This window comes from Lissotriton helveticus, chromosome 3_1 (assembly GCF_964261635.1).
Source record: "Lissotriton helveticus chromosome 3_1, aLisHel1.1, whole genome shotgun sequence".
In the NCBI taxonomy this organism is placed as follows: domain Eukaryota; kingdom Metazoa; phylum Chordata; class Amphibia; order Caudata; family Salamandridae; genus Lissotriton; species Lissotriton helveticus.
The window spans coordinates 210844787-210864775 of record NC_136061.1 but is presented as its reverse complement, the minus strand read 5'-3'; the positions used below and the strand labels follow the sequence as shown (position 1 = coordinate 210864775).

Below are 19989 nucleotides of genomic sequence, written 5' to 3'. Positions count from 1 at the left end.
AAACCATAGACTAACCAATAGCAGTTACTACATACCCACTGACTGATTCCTAGGTATACACACACATCCACCCATACAGTCACTCATACATGCAGTCACTCATCAATACAGTACTATCATATGCACTCATACACCTATACAGACACTCACACACTGTCACTCACCTAGCCAGCCATGTAAAGAATCAATAACAGTGCCATTTACTCACCCATACAAGTATACATTCACCACCTCACCTATTCATACAGATACTAACATGTACTTACTCTCGTATACAATCACTGACACAAGCACACACTCATTCATACAGCCACTCTCACAATCAGTCACTCTCACATATAGTCATTTATATACTCCAACACTCACATATACTGCCTTTCACATATGTGGTTACTCACACATATACCACTGAGACATCCATTCACTCACCAACACACCCATACACACACTCACTCACCCATACAGCTATTTCCACATGCACTCTTGAACCCATACACCCAGTGAATCACCAACTCACACATGTATGCAGAAAGACATACACCCCCACCCACCCACACAAACACTCGGGCACCCATACAGATACTCATGCAGCCAATAAATAACCCATATCGACACTCATGCAGCTACTCACCAACCCTTGCAGCAGCTTACACAACAACAGACAGACTGATACAGACATTCACACAGTTTAGTCACTAACCCATGCCTTAAGTAAGACAAAATTAATCACTCACTTATACAGTCAGTCACACACCTGTTAAATCCTCCAACCAGACACTTATACACCCACTCATTCTTCAATACACATTGGCATATATATCAAACATATTTAAACTTGATAGAAACACACAGTCACTGGATGATGTCATCAGTGATGTCATTTGAGATGTCATCAGTTATGTCACTGACCATGTCATGAGTGATGTAATATGTGATGTCATTGGCAGTGCATTGCGGGGGCACGATTTATAGTTAGCTCTACTAACTGTAACGGCAGAATTACGCTGGTTTTGTAAGAGCAAAATGTCCAACATACTATAAGGTCCCTGAAACCTATGGTTTTTTTCAATGAATGTCAAAGTTGTTTTGAAATGCTAATTTCTAGCTATAACATTCCCGAAACCTATTGGTTTTTTCAGTTAATATAAATATAAATATATATACACACACACATATATATACATGTATGTAAGACTTCATCTTACATATATTTATATAGATACATATATATAAATTCACAGAAAAACCATAGGTTTCATGGATGTTATAGTTAGCTGGAAATTTCACTTGTACAAAACCATAGAAATTCCTCCGTTATAGTTAGTTCTGCTAACTATAACTCACACGCCCGCAATGCACTAATGATGATGTCACATATTACATCATTCATGATATGGTCAGTGAATATATGTTTTAGTTGTACATCTTCAACAAAGTAAAACAATAAAAGGCATTGTATGTGAGAGTTGGTGTATATAAATAAGTATATGTAAGAGTCAGTGATTGTGAGACTAACTATATGAATGAGTGTATAATTGTAATTGTGATTTTTTAACATATTAAGTATGAGTTACAATGTGTTTGAATAAATGAGGTGTTGTGTGTATAATTGTGTAAGTGAGTAAATGTAAGTGTGATTAATTTTTTTCATGAGTGAGCAGGATGACTGCATAACTGACTAAGATGACTACTGATGTCTCAATGTCTATATATGTGTATAAGTGTATGTGATAGTGTTCTATTAATTAGTGACTGCATGTATAAGTGGTCCTGTTGTTGAATGGGTAGTTGTGTGTGTAGACCTAAGAATCAGTGAGTGCGTATGTAGTAACTGGTATTGGTGTGTCAATGGTTGCAAATATGGTACTCTGTATTTTACAGTGAGTGATGAAAGGTTATACTAGTGTATAATGAGGTGTATCAGATTGTCACATGGATGATGTCATCAGTGATGTAATTTGAGATGTCATCAGTGATGTCACTGACCATGTCATGAATGATGTAATATGTGACATCATTAGCAGTGCATAGCGGGTGCGCGAGTTATAGTTAGCAGAACTAACTATAACTGAGGAATTTCTATGGTTTTGTACGAGTGAAATGTCCAGCTAACTAAAACACCCCTGAAACCTATGGTTTTTTGCTGTGAATTTCTAAGGTTTTTTAAATGCTGATTTCCACCTATAACGTCTCTGAAACCTGTGGTTTTTTCAGTGAATTTCAAAGCTTTTTTAAATGCTAATTTCTAACTATAACGTCTCTGAAAACAATGGTTTTTTCAGTGAATTTCAAATGTTTTTTAAATAAAAATTTTAAGTATAATAGTACTTTTTTTTAGTACTGATTTTCTATAGCTTTTTAACTGTTTATTTATAAATATTTCATTCATTAAATAACATTATATATTTTTCAGAAAATTGCAAAAACAAATTTAAAAAAATCTAACTGAAATATTGTTTTTTTTTTTTCTTGTAATATATTTATAATATTTTCTTTTTAAATTTTCTTTTTTCCAAATTTTTTTCTGAGTCGCACACCCAAAGTGTACACATCACGGTGGGTGCGCGGATTCTAGCCGCCATTTTAGGAAAGTTATGAAGGCCCCGCGTATGGTGTGCGACGGCTGCGTGTTTTACAGTTACATCATACATTTAATATTACGTGATGTGCGCAATTGGTATGCGAACAGTCCGTGACTCCTGCTCCCGTGCATTCGCAACACATGCGCTTTACGGTACGTGACTCTCGACTCCAGAGGCATGGCGAGCACGGGACCCACGTCTGGGAGACTTATTTGTTATGAAGTTTCCTAATTTCCTTATTTTCTACAGTCTCCTCAAGAAGGCATTCAGATGTATCACACATTTGCCATAAATTTAGAATGTTAGCACTCTAGTTGCTCATTAGATCACTGTAGTAAAGCTACTGCTCACCAGGGAAGTCTGCTGCTGGTATTCAAAGTGCATGTTTCAGTCTGCAATAGGAATTTTTTAATGAAATAGAAGAAGATTTGAGAAGTCAAAATGTGCCCTAATTTTTCTTTCTGCAGCACTAAACATAATTTTTATGGCAAAATGAAGCCCCTCATTGTGTTCCTTTGCAAATGAAATGTTTTAAGTGTTAACACTTTATTCCAATCAAGATGGCTTAAGGTGTTCCATACTTTTGTCATAAGTAAGACTGTTAGTGCTCTAGTTGTTCTTTAGAAGACTCTGGGACATTATGTCATTGGGCTATACTTGGGCTACATCTGGGTGATATTTGTGCTACATTTGGGCTTTTTTGTCTCTGGTGGCCATCTTAGGAGACTTATTTGTTATGAAGTTTCCTAATTTCTTCATTTACTACAGTCTCCTCAGTAGGAAATAATTTCAGTTTTTTTACTTTGATTCCTTCAAGAAGGCATTCAGATGTGTCACACATTTGCCATACATTCTGAATGTAAGTACTCTAGTTGCTCATTAGATCACTGTAGTAAAGCTGCTGCTAACCAGGGAAGTCTGCTGCTTGTATTGAAAGTACATGTTTCATGTCAGAATATTTTTAATGAAATAGAAGAGGATTTGAGAAGTCACTCAAAATGTGCCATAATGTTTCTTTCTGCAGCACTAATCATACTTTCTGTGGCAAAATGAACCCCTCATTTTGTTCCTTTTTAAATTAAATGTTTTAAGAGTTACCACTTTATTCCAATCAAGATGGCTTCAGGTGTGCTATACTTTTGTCATAAGTAAGGCTGTTAACACTCTGTGAAGCTGCAGTAGAACACAAAGGAATCAACTGACAGTGTCTGCCCTTGTTGGATGTACATGTTTTACTGAGAAAGATAATGTGAATTTATAGAAAATATGCTCCCAGTTTTGCTTATAGATCACCTTCCAAACCTCTGTGGGAAAAGCATGAGAAACCCGTTTTCTCTCAAACATGATTCATGATATCCCAGCAGAAAGCTTTTTCACATGGTAAAATCACCTTAGAACACACCACAATTCCTAAAACGAGTATGGTACCATCAACAAATGATTTATAATGTAACTAAAGTCTTAAAACTTTCAATTAACTGCAATGCTTTTTAATGAGGTGCTATCATGTATATTGGTCCCAAGATGGCTACCAACACTTCTTGGATGAAGTGCTGACAGCCAATCAGATCTCACGATGAGATGTATCGTTAGGTTCCGCCCAGATATATATATATATATTTCCAAGGACTACCTCTTTGCCAAATTTGGTGTAATTCCGTTCAGCAGTTCGGGCTGTAGCTGCGACTAAAGGTTCCTATAGGAAATTGCATGGGGAAAACACGTTTTGGGACCCCCCTTTTTTCTTTGCCCCCGCTTGATGAATCACCCCCAAAACCTTAGGATAGGAGCATACTGGAGTGCCCCACAAGTTTTAAAAGTTTCGCGAAGATTCATCAACCGGAGCCAACGTTATTGCACAGAATGTTGCGTCTTTCCTATGGAAAATAGGTCCTAACTATAACTACCAGCAACCGCCAGTAGGTAATATCATTCACTCTGTAGACTTATGTATATATTTATGTATCTATTTACGGGCCAATTTTGGGCACTTGCCAAAGATTCAATTTCTCCAATTTAGGAGCTGCCTGTCTCTCAAATGTGCAATATCAACAAAAAAATCTTTTGCAACTTTGCTTTTAAATTAGATATATTTGCACAACTATGAGATTTTTATGCACTATATACCGATTTTTAGGCGGGCCAGAGTCAGAAACATCTCAGAACGAATTTACTGCATATTTATACGATGTTTGCCTAAGTCTGTTGTCCATGTCTATTACTTGCACATTGCTGTCGGCCAGTTCATTTTTTATAGCTGGTTGGGCTTTTAAAGCACTTTAAATACGCTATGTCTGTTGGGGCGCGTCATGTGATCAAGCTCCTTCGTGGTGTGAAAAGCGTCAGGGAAGACACTTGCCTTGCAATGCCAGATTAAAAACTTTGCACTGCTTGCACTTTAAATTCCTATGTTGGTCCGTGATTTGTAGGGAATGCACAAGAGGTCCGCACCTGCAAATCGTCCGCCTAGTATCAGGCGATCAGGAGGTTTATTGTATATATGTATCTATATACACATATATATGTATATAGATACATATATATTCATATACCATCTACGGAGAGAAAGAGACTCTCACTCTCTTTGTCTATATATATGGACAAACGTACCTGAATGTGGCGGTGGTGCAGTTATGGGGGACGCAAGGAGTTCTTCTATTGTGGCAGGCAGTGCGGGACATGAGGAGAAAGCTTCCAATCAGTCCTGCTATTTCCCGCAGAAACGTGGTGATCCTGGCAAACCACTGCATGCTGGGATCAGTAGTTCCTCATCACATCGAAGAACCCGAGCAGGTGACACAGATTACGGCTTGGGGGTGGAGCTAACCACAGCATATACCTGAATCGGGTGGGGCAGTACTGGTGAGCGGCGCATTCATCTTCTGTGACACATACTGGGCGTTGAGGAGGCCACAAGGCTGAAATGCATACGCCCGCCCGTGCCTCTGTGCTTTGCTGCAATAAAGATTCTCCGTTGTGCTCCCCCTAAGTGGCCTCAGACTTTCTTTTCTTGGGAAGGTTCTTGGACATATTTTGCACTACGAGCCAGCGATGTGCTACTGGGGCCCTTGCACACAAGTCGGCTTGATCTCCATTGGCAGTGTTGTGCTCTGGCGCAACCTTCTTCGAATCCGAGGTATCGGAAAGGATCAATCCCACCACTGCAAACGGGAGGGATAGAAGCGGTGTTGGAGTTACGGAACTATGCCTTGGGCTAGGCGCATTGCCGCACTTGCCCCCGTGGACAAACGTACCTCAATGTGGCGGTGGTGCAGTTATGGGGGACGCAAGGAGTTCTTCTGTTGTGGCAGGCAGTGCGGGACATGAAGAGAAAGCTGCCAATAAGTCCTGCTATTTCCCGCAGAAACGTGGTGATCCTGGCAAACCACTGCATGCTGGGATCAGTTGTTCCTCATCACATCGGAGAACCCGAGCAGGTGACACAGATTACGGCTTGGGGGAGGAGCTAACCACAGCATATACCTGAATCGGGTGGGGCAGTACTGGTGAGCGGCGCATTTATCTCCTGTGACACATACTGGGCGCTGAGCGCTGAGGAGGCCACAAGGCTGAAATGCATACGCCCGCCCGCGCCTCTGTGCTTTGCTGTAATAAAGATTCTCTGTTGTGCTCCCCCTAAGTGGTCTCAGACTTTCTTTTCTTGGGAAGGTTCTTGGACATATATATATATATATATATATATATATATATATATATAGTTGCTCCCAGAGATACACCAGCCTGCTGCACTCACGAGCGGGTGCTCTTCCAGGTGGGGGTGTGCCCATCCAATAGATTCTCGCTACAAAATCCAATACACAGTCTTGTGAAATTAGAAACGGCACTCACAGGGGGGTACAAAGCCAACGATTCTTTATTTGGCTACCAGCACAGACAAGACGCGTTTCGGCGATGAGCCTTCGTCAATTGCAAGTGAGAACGCGCCGCCATTACATTTAAAACATACACAGTGCAATCGTCACGGTGATGGCATAAACATGAAAAAAGGACTACTCGAGGGCTAGAAATCGCGCCATCTTGAGAGTACTTTTGACATATGGAAAACGAAGAGATGCATATCATTCTCTTTTCCTTTGTGATTAGGGGTATGAGTACATCAGATAAAGTTCATATTACACTTCATTTCTAGTGCTCATATGTTTCGAAATCCCCCCTGTTTTTGCCCCGTGAAGCCCTTTTATGGCCCCCACATCAAACCTATGGGGTCAGGGGGGTCTACCCTGCCCCCTTTTGGTAATTTCCCCCTTTGTTTTTGCCACCTCTTGTGTCTCGATCCTACCGAGACATAAGATGGCGGCCGCTCCGGACTGTTTGGAATGTTGACAGACACCCGAGAGCCAATCAGCTTTCCGCGCACGAACTCGCGTAGCGCGCTGGTACGCGCCCCGGTGCGCGTACCGGGGTGTGCTTATAGATATATATATTTTTTTGAACCTAAATTACTCAAAATCCTCTGGAGCACATATCTTGAGACATAGCAAAGGCACATCGGGCTACCAGTCCCTACAATTTTGCCAAGTTTTGTGGAAATCCATTCAGCCGTTCGGGCTAAAAGTGAGTACAACCGCCCTATGGAAATGAACATGGGGAAAACACGTTTTGGGACCCCCCTTTTATCTCGGCCCCCGCTCGACGAATCCCCCCAAACTTTCAGGGAAGGAGCGGAGCGGAGCTGGCCATTTTCTTGGAGAAATTCAGCCAATTCCGTCAATCAACGCCAAAGTTATTCCCAATAGAATGTTGCAGATTTCCTATGGAAACTAGGTCCTAACTATAACTACCTACTGGCAACCGCCAGTAGGTAATATATATATATATATATATATTTTTTTTTTTTGTTTGTTTTTTTTTTTTTTTTTTTGGTGCAATGTGGTCTTGTAACAGGATTGCTCTCCAGCGGGTGCCGGCGTTGGGCCAGACCAATGGCCAAAAAACTATTTTTGGTACAAAGGACACCGCACACAGCAACTTCAGTTCACAGATTTTTTTCAGTGCCCAGTCTAACACCAACGCGTTTCAGCCTGACGGCCTTGCTCAATAAATCTGTGAACTGAAGTTGCTGTGTGCGGCGTCCTTTGTACCAAAAAAAATAAAAAGAAATATATATATATATTTATATATATATATATATATATATTCCCACGTTATATGTGACATCATCAGCAGTGCATTGCAGACGTGCAAGTTATAGTGAGTCCAACTAACTATAACGTGGGAATTTCAATGGTTTTATGCGAGTAAAATTTCCAGCTAACTATAACTGGTGTCAAACCTATGGTTCCCTGGGGGCCGTTTGTGGCCCCCACGAAAAGCACATGCCTATAAATAAAAATGCCTCCACAGGGGGTCAGCCACTGAGCAGGAGGACCGACCCCTTGCTAATTTCGCCGCAATTTTTTAAAATTATTATTATTTTTTTTACATTTTGGTAGTCAATCGTGCCCCCCTAAAGAAAGCCGACGTTCAGGTTTTAAAAAAATATACCCATTACCACGAGGGCCGACCCCCCCAAAGACATCCCTGGTATCTAGTGGGGGTTTCCTGGCCATGGATCGCAGCGCCGCTGTGATCCAAGGCCAAGAAACCCTTTCAGGAAGGCCTTGTTTGAAAGGGGAGACCCTCCCCTTTCAAACAAGGCCTCTGTGAAAGCTGGGGAGGCTGTTTTCAGCCTGATTTTCCCATCGGAGTTGAGCGCGGCCTTTCCTGCTGCTGTCATCGGCTCCAGTGGGGAAATCAGTTTAAGGGAGCCATCCCTGGTGACGGACGTGCCCCTCACCAGGGAGGTAGTGCTTGCGTCTGCCAGTGGCCGACGTAAGCACTAAACGAGTTAAACACAAATCTCCCATTCATTTCAGGTAATTGATTCATCAAATATTTAATGCGTCTGTTAACACAGGCCTGGCACACTTTTTCAAACTCGAGGGCTCCGGCCTTGTGACATCATTTCAGACTGGTATTGGAGTAATCCCAACTTTAATACATTCTATTATTTCCAGCATATTCGGTGGGTCCCTCTGATGCACCTCTTAATTTGCGGCATCATCATGCTGTTCCTTATATTCTGCAATGGCTGCTCCATTTGTTGTCCTGCCCAGACAGGCATCGCTGCAACTGTACCGTGAGCGAATGCTGCAACTTTTTGGAGATGTTCTGGATGCCGAGTTTTGTCTAACATTCCACTATGCTTATTTCACCTGTGTGCAACCTGTGTTTCATTGCATCTGGTGCCCCGTTCAGTAGGCATTGGACATTCTGCCTGGCTACACCACCTCAGGCTGCCCTGGATTTCGAACTGTTGATAAGTCCCTTAGTGGCCCAAAATCAGGACTGTTCCTTGGGTATGCTGCTTGTGTACCACCCGTCCTAATGGCTGGGGACCGGAGGGGATCCCTGTGCAACTGCACAGCGTCTTCTGGATCTCAGTTTCATCGAAACCACCACAGGTTGCACTTTCATGGTCTTGTTAACTACTGGATACGAGGAACATGTTTATTCCTTTGAGCTGCTCAACTAGATGGCTAACATTTCTAATATGGATGGTTCGGATTTGTTATTGGAATCATTGTATTGTCACTTGGAATCCTACATCCTGGGTCCCTGCAATACGCTGTAATTGGATATATTTTTCACTGCAAACCTTTTTTTTCCAGTTTGACAAAGGTCAGTATAGGAGACACTGACTATGAACTGTTGTGAACGTTTTGGGTCTGCTTATCACCTGATTTCTGTCTTCATTTGTGGTGCTACCATCCTGAACAGGGGTAGAGTGATATATGTCCTGTGCAGATCATTTGTAATTTTTCCTGTTAGCATGAGCACGTTGCCCTCTGCTTTGTGCATGTTACTATACAAGCATTTTGCCACACTGTACTTTCACCCAGAACCTGCTGTTGTTTTCGTGTTCTGTTCTGTTCTTTCCTGAGATTTAGTCTGAACACAGTAGACCTTGCCAAATAACAATTCCCCTTGTTAATCTGTTTTGATCAGGTCCTAGCACCTAGACAAAACATACAAATGCAGCTGTTGTTTGGTAACATGTACTGTTGTCATATAGGTATGCACGAATAGGTAATAAAACACACGTGCAGAGGTAACTTTCCAGGGAGGAGATTGTGACAGCAGAACTTTCATCTGTGCCCAGAGAACTTCTGATTTATAATCACTTGTTCTACTGTAGAAGAGGAGGGAGATTAGGTTATTCTGTCTTATACATTGACAGCTTTTTTATGATTGATGGACTACTTACTATGCTGACCGTATTTTCTTACTTATTGTCAGGCGCGGTTTGTCCATTGGGGCGTGGGGGCGTAGCCCCCCTGCCCGACGCCGCCCGCAGCTCCCTCATGACAATCATGTCAATGAATCAACATGACGTCAGACCGCCGGGCGGGCGTCATGTTGATTCATTGAAATGTTTTTACGGACGGCAACACAAGTACGCATGCGTGGGGACGGAGGGTGAATTTTTACCCGTGCCCACGCATGCGCAATTGTGTTTTGGCGGCGTTGCGCATGCCCATCAGGAGCCGTAATGGGCGTGCTGCGGGCCTGAGGGTACCTGTGCCCCTGGCGCCAGGATTGGCCAGGGGCGCTGTGAGCCTGTGACGTGTGCGGGACCGGCAGCAAGGTAAGAGTGTGTGTTTTTCGGTGTTCCAGTAAACTAGCTTGCACAAATGACTTGAGATAGTTCAGTGTGTTAATGATGTATGGATGCAGGATGGGTGGGTGGATGCATGAATGATGTATGTATGGATGCATGCATGCATGATGGGTGGATGCATGATGGATGGATGGGTGGATGCATGAATGAATGATGTATGGATGCAGGGTGGGTGGGTGGATGGATGGGTGGATGCATGAATGATGTATGGATGTATGGATGGATGCATGGATGCATGCATGATGGGTGGATGCATGATGGATGGATGGGTGGATGGATGGATGGGTGGGTACATGAATGAATGATGTATGGATGCAGGATGGGTGGGTGGATGTATGGGTGGATGTATGAATGATGTATGGATGCATGCATGCATGATGGGTGGATGCATGATGGATGGATGGGTGGATGCATGAATGAATGATGTATGGATGCAGGGTGGGTGGGTGGATGGATGGGTGGATGCATGAATGATGGATGGATGGATGCATGGATGCATGAATGATGTATGGATGGATGCATGATGGATGGGTGGATGGATGGATTGGTGGGTGCATGAATGAATGATGTATGGATGCAGGATGGGTGGGTGGATGGATGGGTGGATGGATGGATGCATGCATGAATGATGTATGGATGGATGCATGGATGCATGCATGATGGGTGGATGCATGATGGATGGATGGGTGGATGGATGGATGGGTGGGTGCATGAATGAATGATGTATGGATGCAGGATGGATGGGTGGATGGATGGGTGGATGCATGAATGATGTATGGATGGATGCATGCATGATGGAGGGATGCATGATGGATGGATGGGTGGATGCATGAATGAATGATGTATGGATGCAGGGTGGGTGGGTGGATGGATGGGTGGATGCATGAATGATGTATGGATGTATGGGTGGATGCATGCATGATGGGTGGATGCATGATGGATGGGTGGATGGATGGATGCATGAATGATGTATGGATGGATGCATGCATGATGGGTGGATGCATGATGGATGGATGGGTGGATGGATGGGTGGGTGAATGAATGATGTATGGATGCATGCATGCATGATGAAGGGATGCATGATGGATGGATGGGTGGATGCATGAATGAATGATGTATGGATGCAGGGTGGGTGGGTGGATAGATGGGTGGATGCATGAATGATGTATGGATGGATGCAAGGTGGTTCGGGCTGCGCTCGATCGCTGCGGTGCAATATGCAAATTAGTTTACGCCCTCCACTTTCAAATGTCACCAGCCGCCCCTGCTTATTGTGGTACGTATACATCATACTAGAGCATGATAGTTAAAATAGAAATTTTCAACTTTTCTCAAGTCTTGCTCAGATCTTATTGTGGACTAGTATGAGTGTGAGAACAAAAGGGTGTGTCCTTCAACTGCGATTCCTGAGATGGTTGGGAGTGTTTTGTTCTGGGGTGTCTAATCACTTGTTCCTCTGTGAGTGAGTAGGAGGGCAAGTGAGACACTATAGCTAGTAGGTCCCAGGCTCATGGGTACTCAGGTGGTGGGATGACTCAGTCCCAGCCTACTAAGGTTCTATGATCCCAAGCATAGTTCTGTGACTCCGTGGAATCCCTGCAACAACACTGTCCCTCTCTCCATCTCCATCCACTGGCAAGAAGAGAAATACAGGAGTCACCCTGTTGTTCTCCTTCACCAACAGGACCTTTGTCCTCAGAACTGGAGTTGGTCAACATACCTCTAGAGCATCCTCTATGTAGCCCTCCTCCTCCCTTAGACCCAGTTCTGCTTAGACCTCCACCTTCTCAGCCTCTGGCCCCTGCTCTCCCCAAGTTCCCAGCACCAGGAGCATCACGGCAGCCTTTCTCAACACAATGTACATGATTTTCACGAAGGCATCTGTGCAGTACAGCACACCTTTGGGCACAGTGGACCTACTGAATCTGCCACTCTTTATCCCCTTTCCACCATGGCCATGCAGCGCTGTTCCATTGAAGGCAATGTCTGCACCATATTGCTTTGATCCTGCGCTCTGCTTCTCTGTGCCATAGCCAATGCCATGGACAGCACCACTAACTTCACCATTGCTGCTGCCCCTTCCTGCCCCAGATACAACGTTTTAACTACATTTTTGTAAGAGTCTCTGATCCAGTGGAGTACTTTCCTGTAGGTGAACCGGATCAAAATCCCATTGGATTCTAAGGCCTGTCTTCAGCCAGTGGGTTTGGTACATCGCCTGAGTTAGCTATGAACCTCCGTACTGGAGCCAGCGCTGGAGGTTTTACCCTTGCACAAAGTCAACTTGAAGGCTGCATAGATGTTAGACGTACAGTTGTCACCTACTGAAACAGAAACTAGAGTCCTTACAGAAGTTTTTATTCCTTCATCAGCCTCCTCAGAAACACTTCTCACCTTCAATGAGGCTCTGCTGGATCCTGTTATGGCAGCATGGGAGAAATCCTCATCTACGTTGGCAGTCAATAGGCTGGTTGCCTTCCATTATTGTTCTGCTGCAGGTTATCCTGCTTTCTTGTCAACACATCTTCCTCCTGAGAGTCTGGTCATCCAAGCTTCCTGTTGGAGTACCCAATCTGGCAATGCTTTCCCTACAGTTCCTGCTGACAGAGAGTCCAAACGTCTGGAGGACTAAGAAAGTCTTACCGATGGCCTTCCAACGACTCAAGGTCATAGGGTCAGTACTGGACACCACCCTCTCTGTGTCTTCCCTCCATCACAGAGAATAACGGACATTCAAGAGATGTTCCATCTTTTCAGCCAGGCGCAAGAGTTCTACTTCTGAGAGTCCTATGATTCCTAGGTCTGCCTGCTTCGTATGTCCTTCTAGTCATGCACGCACATTGGCACATGAGGGCCCTGTGGGAGACCTGTCAGACTCCACCGTGGTCTCCCCCAACACAGTGATGGAAGTGGATTGTTGGGGAAACGAGAAGAACCTGACTTTAGGGATGGCCTTCACTCCCACTTCGACCATGACTACGGTAGTGAAGGATGCCTCCACCTAAGGGTGGAGTGCTCATCTGAAGGAATTTGAGATCCAAAGTCTCTGTTCTTCAGAGGAGCAGGTCCGGATGTATGACGTTACAACGCATACTTTTACCATGCATACCTTTACAACGCGGTTTTTACCACGCATACCTTTACAACGCATAGCACTTAGAGGTACTGGATAGTGGTAAGTATAATTTTCTATTCCAACTCCAGTCCCCGTGGACACTAGGGAAGGTGTTGGATAGAAAATTAAACTTATTCCCTATCCTAGAGCGCCCCCCAGCGCAATGCGTTGTAATGGTTTGCGTTGTAATGACAGCGTTGTAATGGTATTGCATGGTAAAAAATGCGTGGTAAAGGTTGTATACCGCAGGTGCTCATATCAACCTGTTGGAACTGTGGGAGATATGGCTGGCGCTTAAGGCATTCCTCCCCTCCATCGAGGGTCGGTCCATGCAGAACGTGATGGACAACACAACTGCAATGTTGCATGTGACCAAACATTGGGGAGTAAAGTCTCCACTCCTTTTCCTGAAAGCGTTGAGACTGTGGTCTTGAGCATACTGCCACAGGAGTCACCTAGTGGGGGTCTCTGAATGTCAAAATCAACAGCCTGTGTTATCTTTCCGATCTCGAGTGGTGACTTCTCCCAGATGTCATCTAGGACATCAATGCCCAGTTGGGCATTTCTCAGGTGGACATATTTACCTCTTCAGAAAATGCTCAGTGCCAGCAATTCTTCACCTTTCAGTATCCATTGAGGGAAGCCTTGAGGACGTGTTTCAGTTGAGGTGGAACTTTCAGCAGCATTATGCGTTTTCGTCAAGACCCGGCCCAAGCTATTCTCTGTGCCGCAGACTGGCCAAAAAGAGTTTGGTATGCTGATTTTCTGTGCTTCTCCACTTGTCCAACCCTTCACCTTCCACTAAGGCCGAACCTTCTCTTTCACTCTGGAGGGAAGGGATCTGTGCCTCAATCTACAAAGCCACCACCTACATGCTTGACAATTAATCTGGGACACCTGAGCTCCTTTCAGCTGGCACCAGAGGTGGTAAATGTCATCTTGTCTGCACATCGCAGTTCCACTAAGTTTACTTATTAAGGCAGATGGTGCAACATTGTTGCACGGTGTGTAGACAGTTGTGTGGATTCCCTGCAGGCCAGAATTTCTCAAGTAATGCATTTTGTACTTTCTCTTGCTCAGAGGGAATGTGCCATTGGCAGTGTGAAGGGTTATTTAGCGACCTTGTCTGCTATCAGTCTTCCTGTTGTCAAGTGTTTTCTCAAAGGCTGACCAATCTTTTTCCTACCGTTCCCTCAACTGGACTTCCTGGTAGGGGGTTCCTTCTTTTTTGATGGGGACGCTATTTGAGCCTCTTCATAGTTGTACCTAATACTTCTCTACATCGGAAGGAATAACGCAGAACACAGGCAAAGTGTACCTAAAAACAACATGCCTGCCTTTTACAGTCATCAGCCAATCAGCTAATGACTCATCCCCCACATTTCACTAAAATACGTGGCAACAGATCTCACTAAGTTTAAATACCTTAAAACAGGTTTCTTGATCAGACTCTGGATGTATTTCCATCCAAAGACTTCCCCGGTACCACTGTTTGACGACAAGCCAATCATAATCTCGGTGCCGACCAAGTGATGCCCTGACGCTGCTCAATATTGATGCCAGCTCCTTCCAGGCCTTACCTTAGCCCTGACTTTCTGCACATTGACATGCCCCACCTCTCTAAAGGGCAAGATGAGGAGGGGGTGTATGGTGCCCTAGAGGAGGACCCTGAGGGAAATAAACTGGTATGAGGAGCTGGATTACACCAGTGACTTGTCTAGCTCCTCCGACTCTGGCATGCTTTTCACTTTGGGCCAGGCATTGAAGGAAAGTGCATCTTTTGCCACAGTGATGTGCAGGGCGGCAGCGGTGCTCAAACTCTAGCTGCCTGCTGTAGAGGTCAAGAGCAATGACTTGATAGAGGTGCTTCTACCTGGAGTGGGCTCACCTGAGCCCCTTCTCCCCTTTAATAAAGCCCTCACTGAAGTACTCTCGGGGACCTGGGCAAAATCTTGTACAGGGGATCCTGTGTATCGAACGATTGCCTATCAATATCTTCCCTCCCAGGGAGACCAAGTATTCCCATCCCAGCACCCCTACGCTGTGAGCCTGTTGGTGCAGGCGTCAACTTCAAAGGTCAACCAGAGCCTGTTCTCTACCACGCCATTGGATAGGGAATCCAAGAGGCTGAGTACCTTTGGACTGCGCATATTTTCTTCCATCAGCCTTGCCGTGTGGTTGGTGATCACTGCATGGCACTTGGGCCGATATTCCCATACACGGACACAGTTGCACAGCTGATTTCCATGCTGCCTGAGGAGGGCCGGGCCATCCTCAGCCAAGCTTTGGTGGACAGCAGTTTGTGATGAAGTTTGCCATCTGGTGTGAACTCGTCACCACAGACTCCCTGGGTAGCGCTAAGGCTTCTACGGTGCTACTGCGGTGACACGCATGGTTACGGTCCACTGGGTCCTCGGGGGATATCCAGTCACCAATGATCAACATGCCCAACAATAGCTCCCACCTTTTTGGTGACCAGGCCGACGTAGGGCGTGAGTGCTTTCACAAGAGCAGGGTCACTGCCAGATCACTTGGCCTTTCCCATTGAAGACAGAATCACGCACCCCCTGCCACAATGGTTTGCGATCACCTCCAACAAGTGGGTGCTTCATTTCATGCAAAAGGGGTACTTACAACTATTTGTGGGCACATCTCAGCCACTGCCACTATCCCATGACTGGCTGACAGAGGACTATCTTACCCTGCTCTGTTAGGAAGTGCAGGCTCCTTTGGCGAAACGAGCCACCAAGAGGGTTTTGCACCGGACATGAAGCGTGGTTGTTCTTCCCGCTACTTTCTGGTGCCAAAAGAAGACGGAGGTCTCTGCTCTGTCCTAGATCAGTGCCCTCTCAATGCCTTTCTACCGAGAGAGAAATTTAAGATGCTCACGTTGGCTCATCGCCTGTCTGCCCTCTATGCTGTAGGCTGGATGGTAGCATTGGACCTGCAAGACACTTAGTTCCACATTCCAATCATGCCAGCTCACGTGCATTACCTGCAGTTCACAGTAGGCTACAAGCCTTTCCAGTTTGCTGTACTCCCCTTTTGTCCTACCATTGCCCCTCCAGGGACTCATGAAAGTGATGGCAGTGGATACAGCACATCTTCAGAGATCTTTGGTTCCAGTTTCCTACCTCGATGACTGACTATTGAATGCAGGCTCACCCCGAGCAGTCAACACCCACCCCCTGACTACAGCCAAACATTTGCACTTCAGTATGAAGATGCTGAAGTCACACCTGACTCCGAAGTCGCTCCCTTTCGTTGGAGCCATTGTGGATACAGTGCCTCTCCCTACCCCACCCAGAAAAGATATGGTGACCGATGCGTCCCTTCTGGGTTGGAGCGCCCACCTGGGAGAGGTGAAGATCAGAGGACTCTGGCGAAGTCTCAGCTCCAAATACATTTGTTGAAGCTGAGGAATATTCATTTGGAATTGAAGGCATTCCTTCCATCCATCATGGGGAGGCTGGTTCAGGTGTTCACGGACAATGCCACTGCCATGTGGTATTGCATCAAACATGGCGGGTGGGATCATAGACCCTGTGCCAGGAGGATCTTGACTGGAGTGACAGGGCATCTCCCTGGTCATGCAACATTTGACTGGTTCCCAGAACTCCAGACCAGACAAATGCAGCATCGATGCCTTGCATATCACAAATGGTGACTACATCCGGAGGTGGTGCATGGGCTCTTCTGAGAGTAAGAAGAGCCTTGATTCAATCTGTTTGCAACCGCGGAGAATGTGCAATGTTAGCAGTTCCATTGGCTCTCGCTCGCAGATGCCTCCTGCCACAAGTGGAACTTGGGACTCCTGTGTACCTTTCCGCCGGTACCGCTACTGCCCCATGTTTTCAAGAATGTCAGAACGACCGGGCCCAAGCCATCCTAGTGGCTTCAGATTGGGCAAGGAGAGTGTGGTATCCAGACCTCCTGAATATGAGCATTGCTCCTCTGGTCAGGCTGCCTTCTCTGGAGGATCTCCTGACGCAGGACAGGGTAGGGCTCTGCACCCAAACCTGCGCACTGTCCACCTTCATGCCAGGAGATTGAGCGGCAACAGTTGACAGATTTTGATCTCCCTCTATGGTCTGTGATGTCATCTTGGCTGCCATGCATCATTTCACTGAGACTGTCTACACCTGTCATTGGGATACGTTTGTGGTTTGGTGTTTATTCAACTCACCCTGTTTAATTCACAAGTTGTGGTTTGTTTGTTGTAATATTTGCAACATTTGGAAAATAATTTGGTCCTCACTTACCTAATGTGTTCTTCCTTTGAGACCCTACATAGCTGCACTCTGCAGCTCTTAACCATTAGTTCTCCTGGTGCCCATAACGTTGTCAAGGAGAGTTAGTGACCTCCAGGCTTTGTCAGCCCACCCGCCATTTACCAACTACTCCCCTGACAAAATAGTCCTCCGGACACATAGCTCTTTCCTTATGAAGGTGGTCACTCCCTTCCATGTCAGCCAAAAGTATTCCTCTGCCTGCTTCGCCTCACCCTTGAGACTCCATAACTTGGACCATAAGTGAGCTCTCGCCTTCTACAATGATCATACTAATAACCATCGGATGGATAACCAACTCTTAATTGCGTTCACCTGAGCAAAGAAGAACAAGGCCATGCAGAAATGGATAATCTGTCGATGGATTGTACTCTGCATAAAAAGTTGCTATGCCTTGCTAAAGAAGCACCCTCCCAAGGGCTTGCGGGCCCACTCTACCTAGGCCACCACTAATGCATTTAGCAGGTGGGGTACCGGTCCTGTACATCTGCCAAGCTGCCACGTGGGTGTCCCTCCACATGTTCACAAAGGCTTATGCTTGGACATCCAGGTCCGTGGATATGGTAATTTCACTCATTCAGTCCCCCAGGACTTTATGGTTGAAGACAGTTTTCAGACCCGCCTTTAGGGAGGTGTTGCCGAGGAATCGTTTCTAGGGTGAGGAAGCTGCAGTTAAAAGTCTCTATCAGAAGAACAAGTTTCTTACCTTTAGTAACGGCTTATCTAGTAGAGACTCTATCAAAGTACAGATCCCTCACTGACTCTCCCATCCTCCTCGCTATGCGAACTGCATTCTTTGCCCACAAGATCCCATTAGACACTGCACACTAGTAATGATAACAACATTGTTTTTTTACGTGGCTCTGCATTTTTGGTTTTGAATTAGTCACAAAATGAACTGATGTCAGCACACCTTGGTGTCGCCAATGTGGGCACTGCAACTTAACTTCTGACATGGACACCGCCAATGCAGAGCAGAACGATGCCACCTACTGGCACGCAGAGGTACTACTCATGATTTTCGGGATCGGGTGAGGAATCTGCTGTTAAATAGTCTCTACCAGAAAAGGCATTACCAAAGGTGAGTAACTTGTGCATTACTCCGCGCTCTGCCGACATGGTACTTGAGCACTTTCGCAACAAAAGGGGCACTGCCAGATCCCTTGCCCTTTCCTTATCGACCCAGCACAACAGCAGTCGTTTCACCCATACCGTGGATGTGGAAGGGCATCTTTGGGCGACCACATTACCTGCCATACCTAATACAGCAACCTGTCCAGTACTTTTGAGAACTGAGTTGCAGAACCCAAAAAGAATGTGTGCTCTGCTACCGCATAGGCTGTATTGTATTGCCCTCATTCAAGTTTTGCACACTAAAATAGGTTTGCATCAATTTTGCTTGCTACAGAGTTTGCAGTAGTATTATTGTCTAGTTGGAACACTACAGCATTATCCTAAGATAATATAGTGAACTGGAAGCCTTACCTATAATGTATAAATCATATACTTATAATACAGATTTAGCATGCTACTGTGTAGTTATTCTGAGCAAATGTAACACTTTTGGCACTCTAGTGCAAGCACACTCACATTAATTACTTTTTCGCCTTGCAGATATCATTGCCATTGGCATTGGGGCAATTCAAAAGAAATCTCTGGAAAGCCTGGTGGTATTAAAGGACACTGAGGAAGAAGGTCGGCAATACACATTCTACTTCCCCAACTATGATGATTTGGACAAGGTCTACAGCACACCACTCAAAGGTGATGGTTTTATAACGCAATCTCTGCCAGTGACATGAGTAGGAAGTCCCATCTCATAATTGCTTTTTATAGGTGGTCTTTCTTCTTCTGCTGGATCCTCCCATTCCATAGCCTTTATGCTGGATGTCTCACACAAATGGATGCTGCCAATTTAGAGACTCTGGGTTTCCCCTTCATCCAAGGCTTCCATCATGAAGGATGTTTCACTGTTCTCTAAAGCAGTCACATTGAGGAGTCAACATTGGCCTCCATGATTGCTCTTTTGTATAGACACCAAAAACCTCCTCAAGACTGCTGTTTGGGGGGGATCCATCTTTTTATTATTATCATAGCTTGTAGAGTGCACGGCTACCTCCAACGAAGGTGTCCCGGCAGTAGTAGTGCAGAAGACCTAGTTGGGGAATAGGGAGCTTTAAGGAAGTACAAAGAGTCATGTCTTTAAGGCTTTCTTAAACCTGGATTCCGAAATTGATCTTCCTCAAATGTTCAGGCATAGAGTTTCAGAGTGTCGCAGTTTTGACCGCAAAGGCCCGGCCGCCTATCCTGGCCTTCGCAAAT

At 45.2% G+C, this 19989-nt stretch overlaps 1 protein-coding gene across 2 annotated transcripts in view; it reads left to right on the top strand.

Moving 5' to 3' along the window:
- LOC144822280 (complement factor B-like) overlaps positions 1 to 19989 on the top strand; it is an 827973-nt gene that overhangs the window by 566528 nt on the left and 241456 nt on the right. For both annotated transcript variants that reach the window (XM_078679607.1, XM_078679606.1), the window contains one exon: positions 19282 to 19431. In XM_078679607.1, the coding sequence (XP_078535733.1) occupies positions 19282 to 19431 (150 nt within the window). The remainder of the gene's footprint in view (positions 1 to 19281; positions 19432 to 19989) is intronic.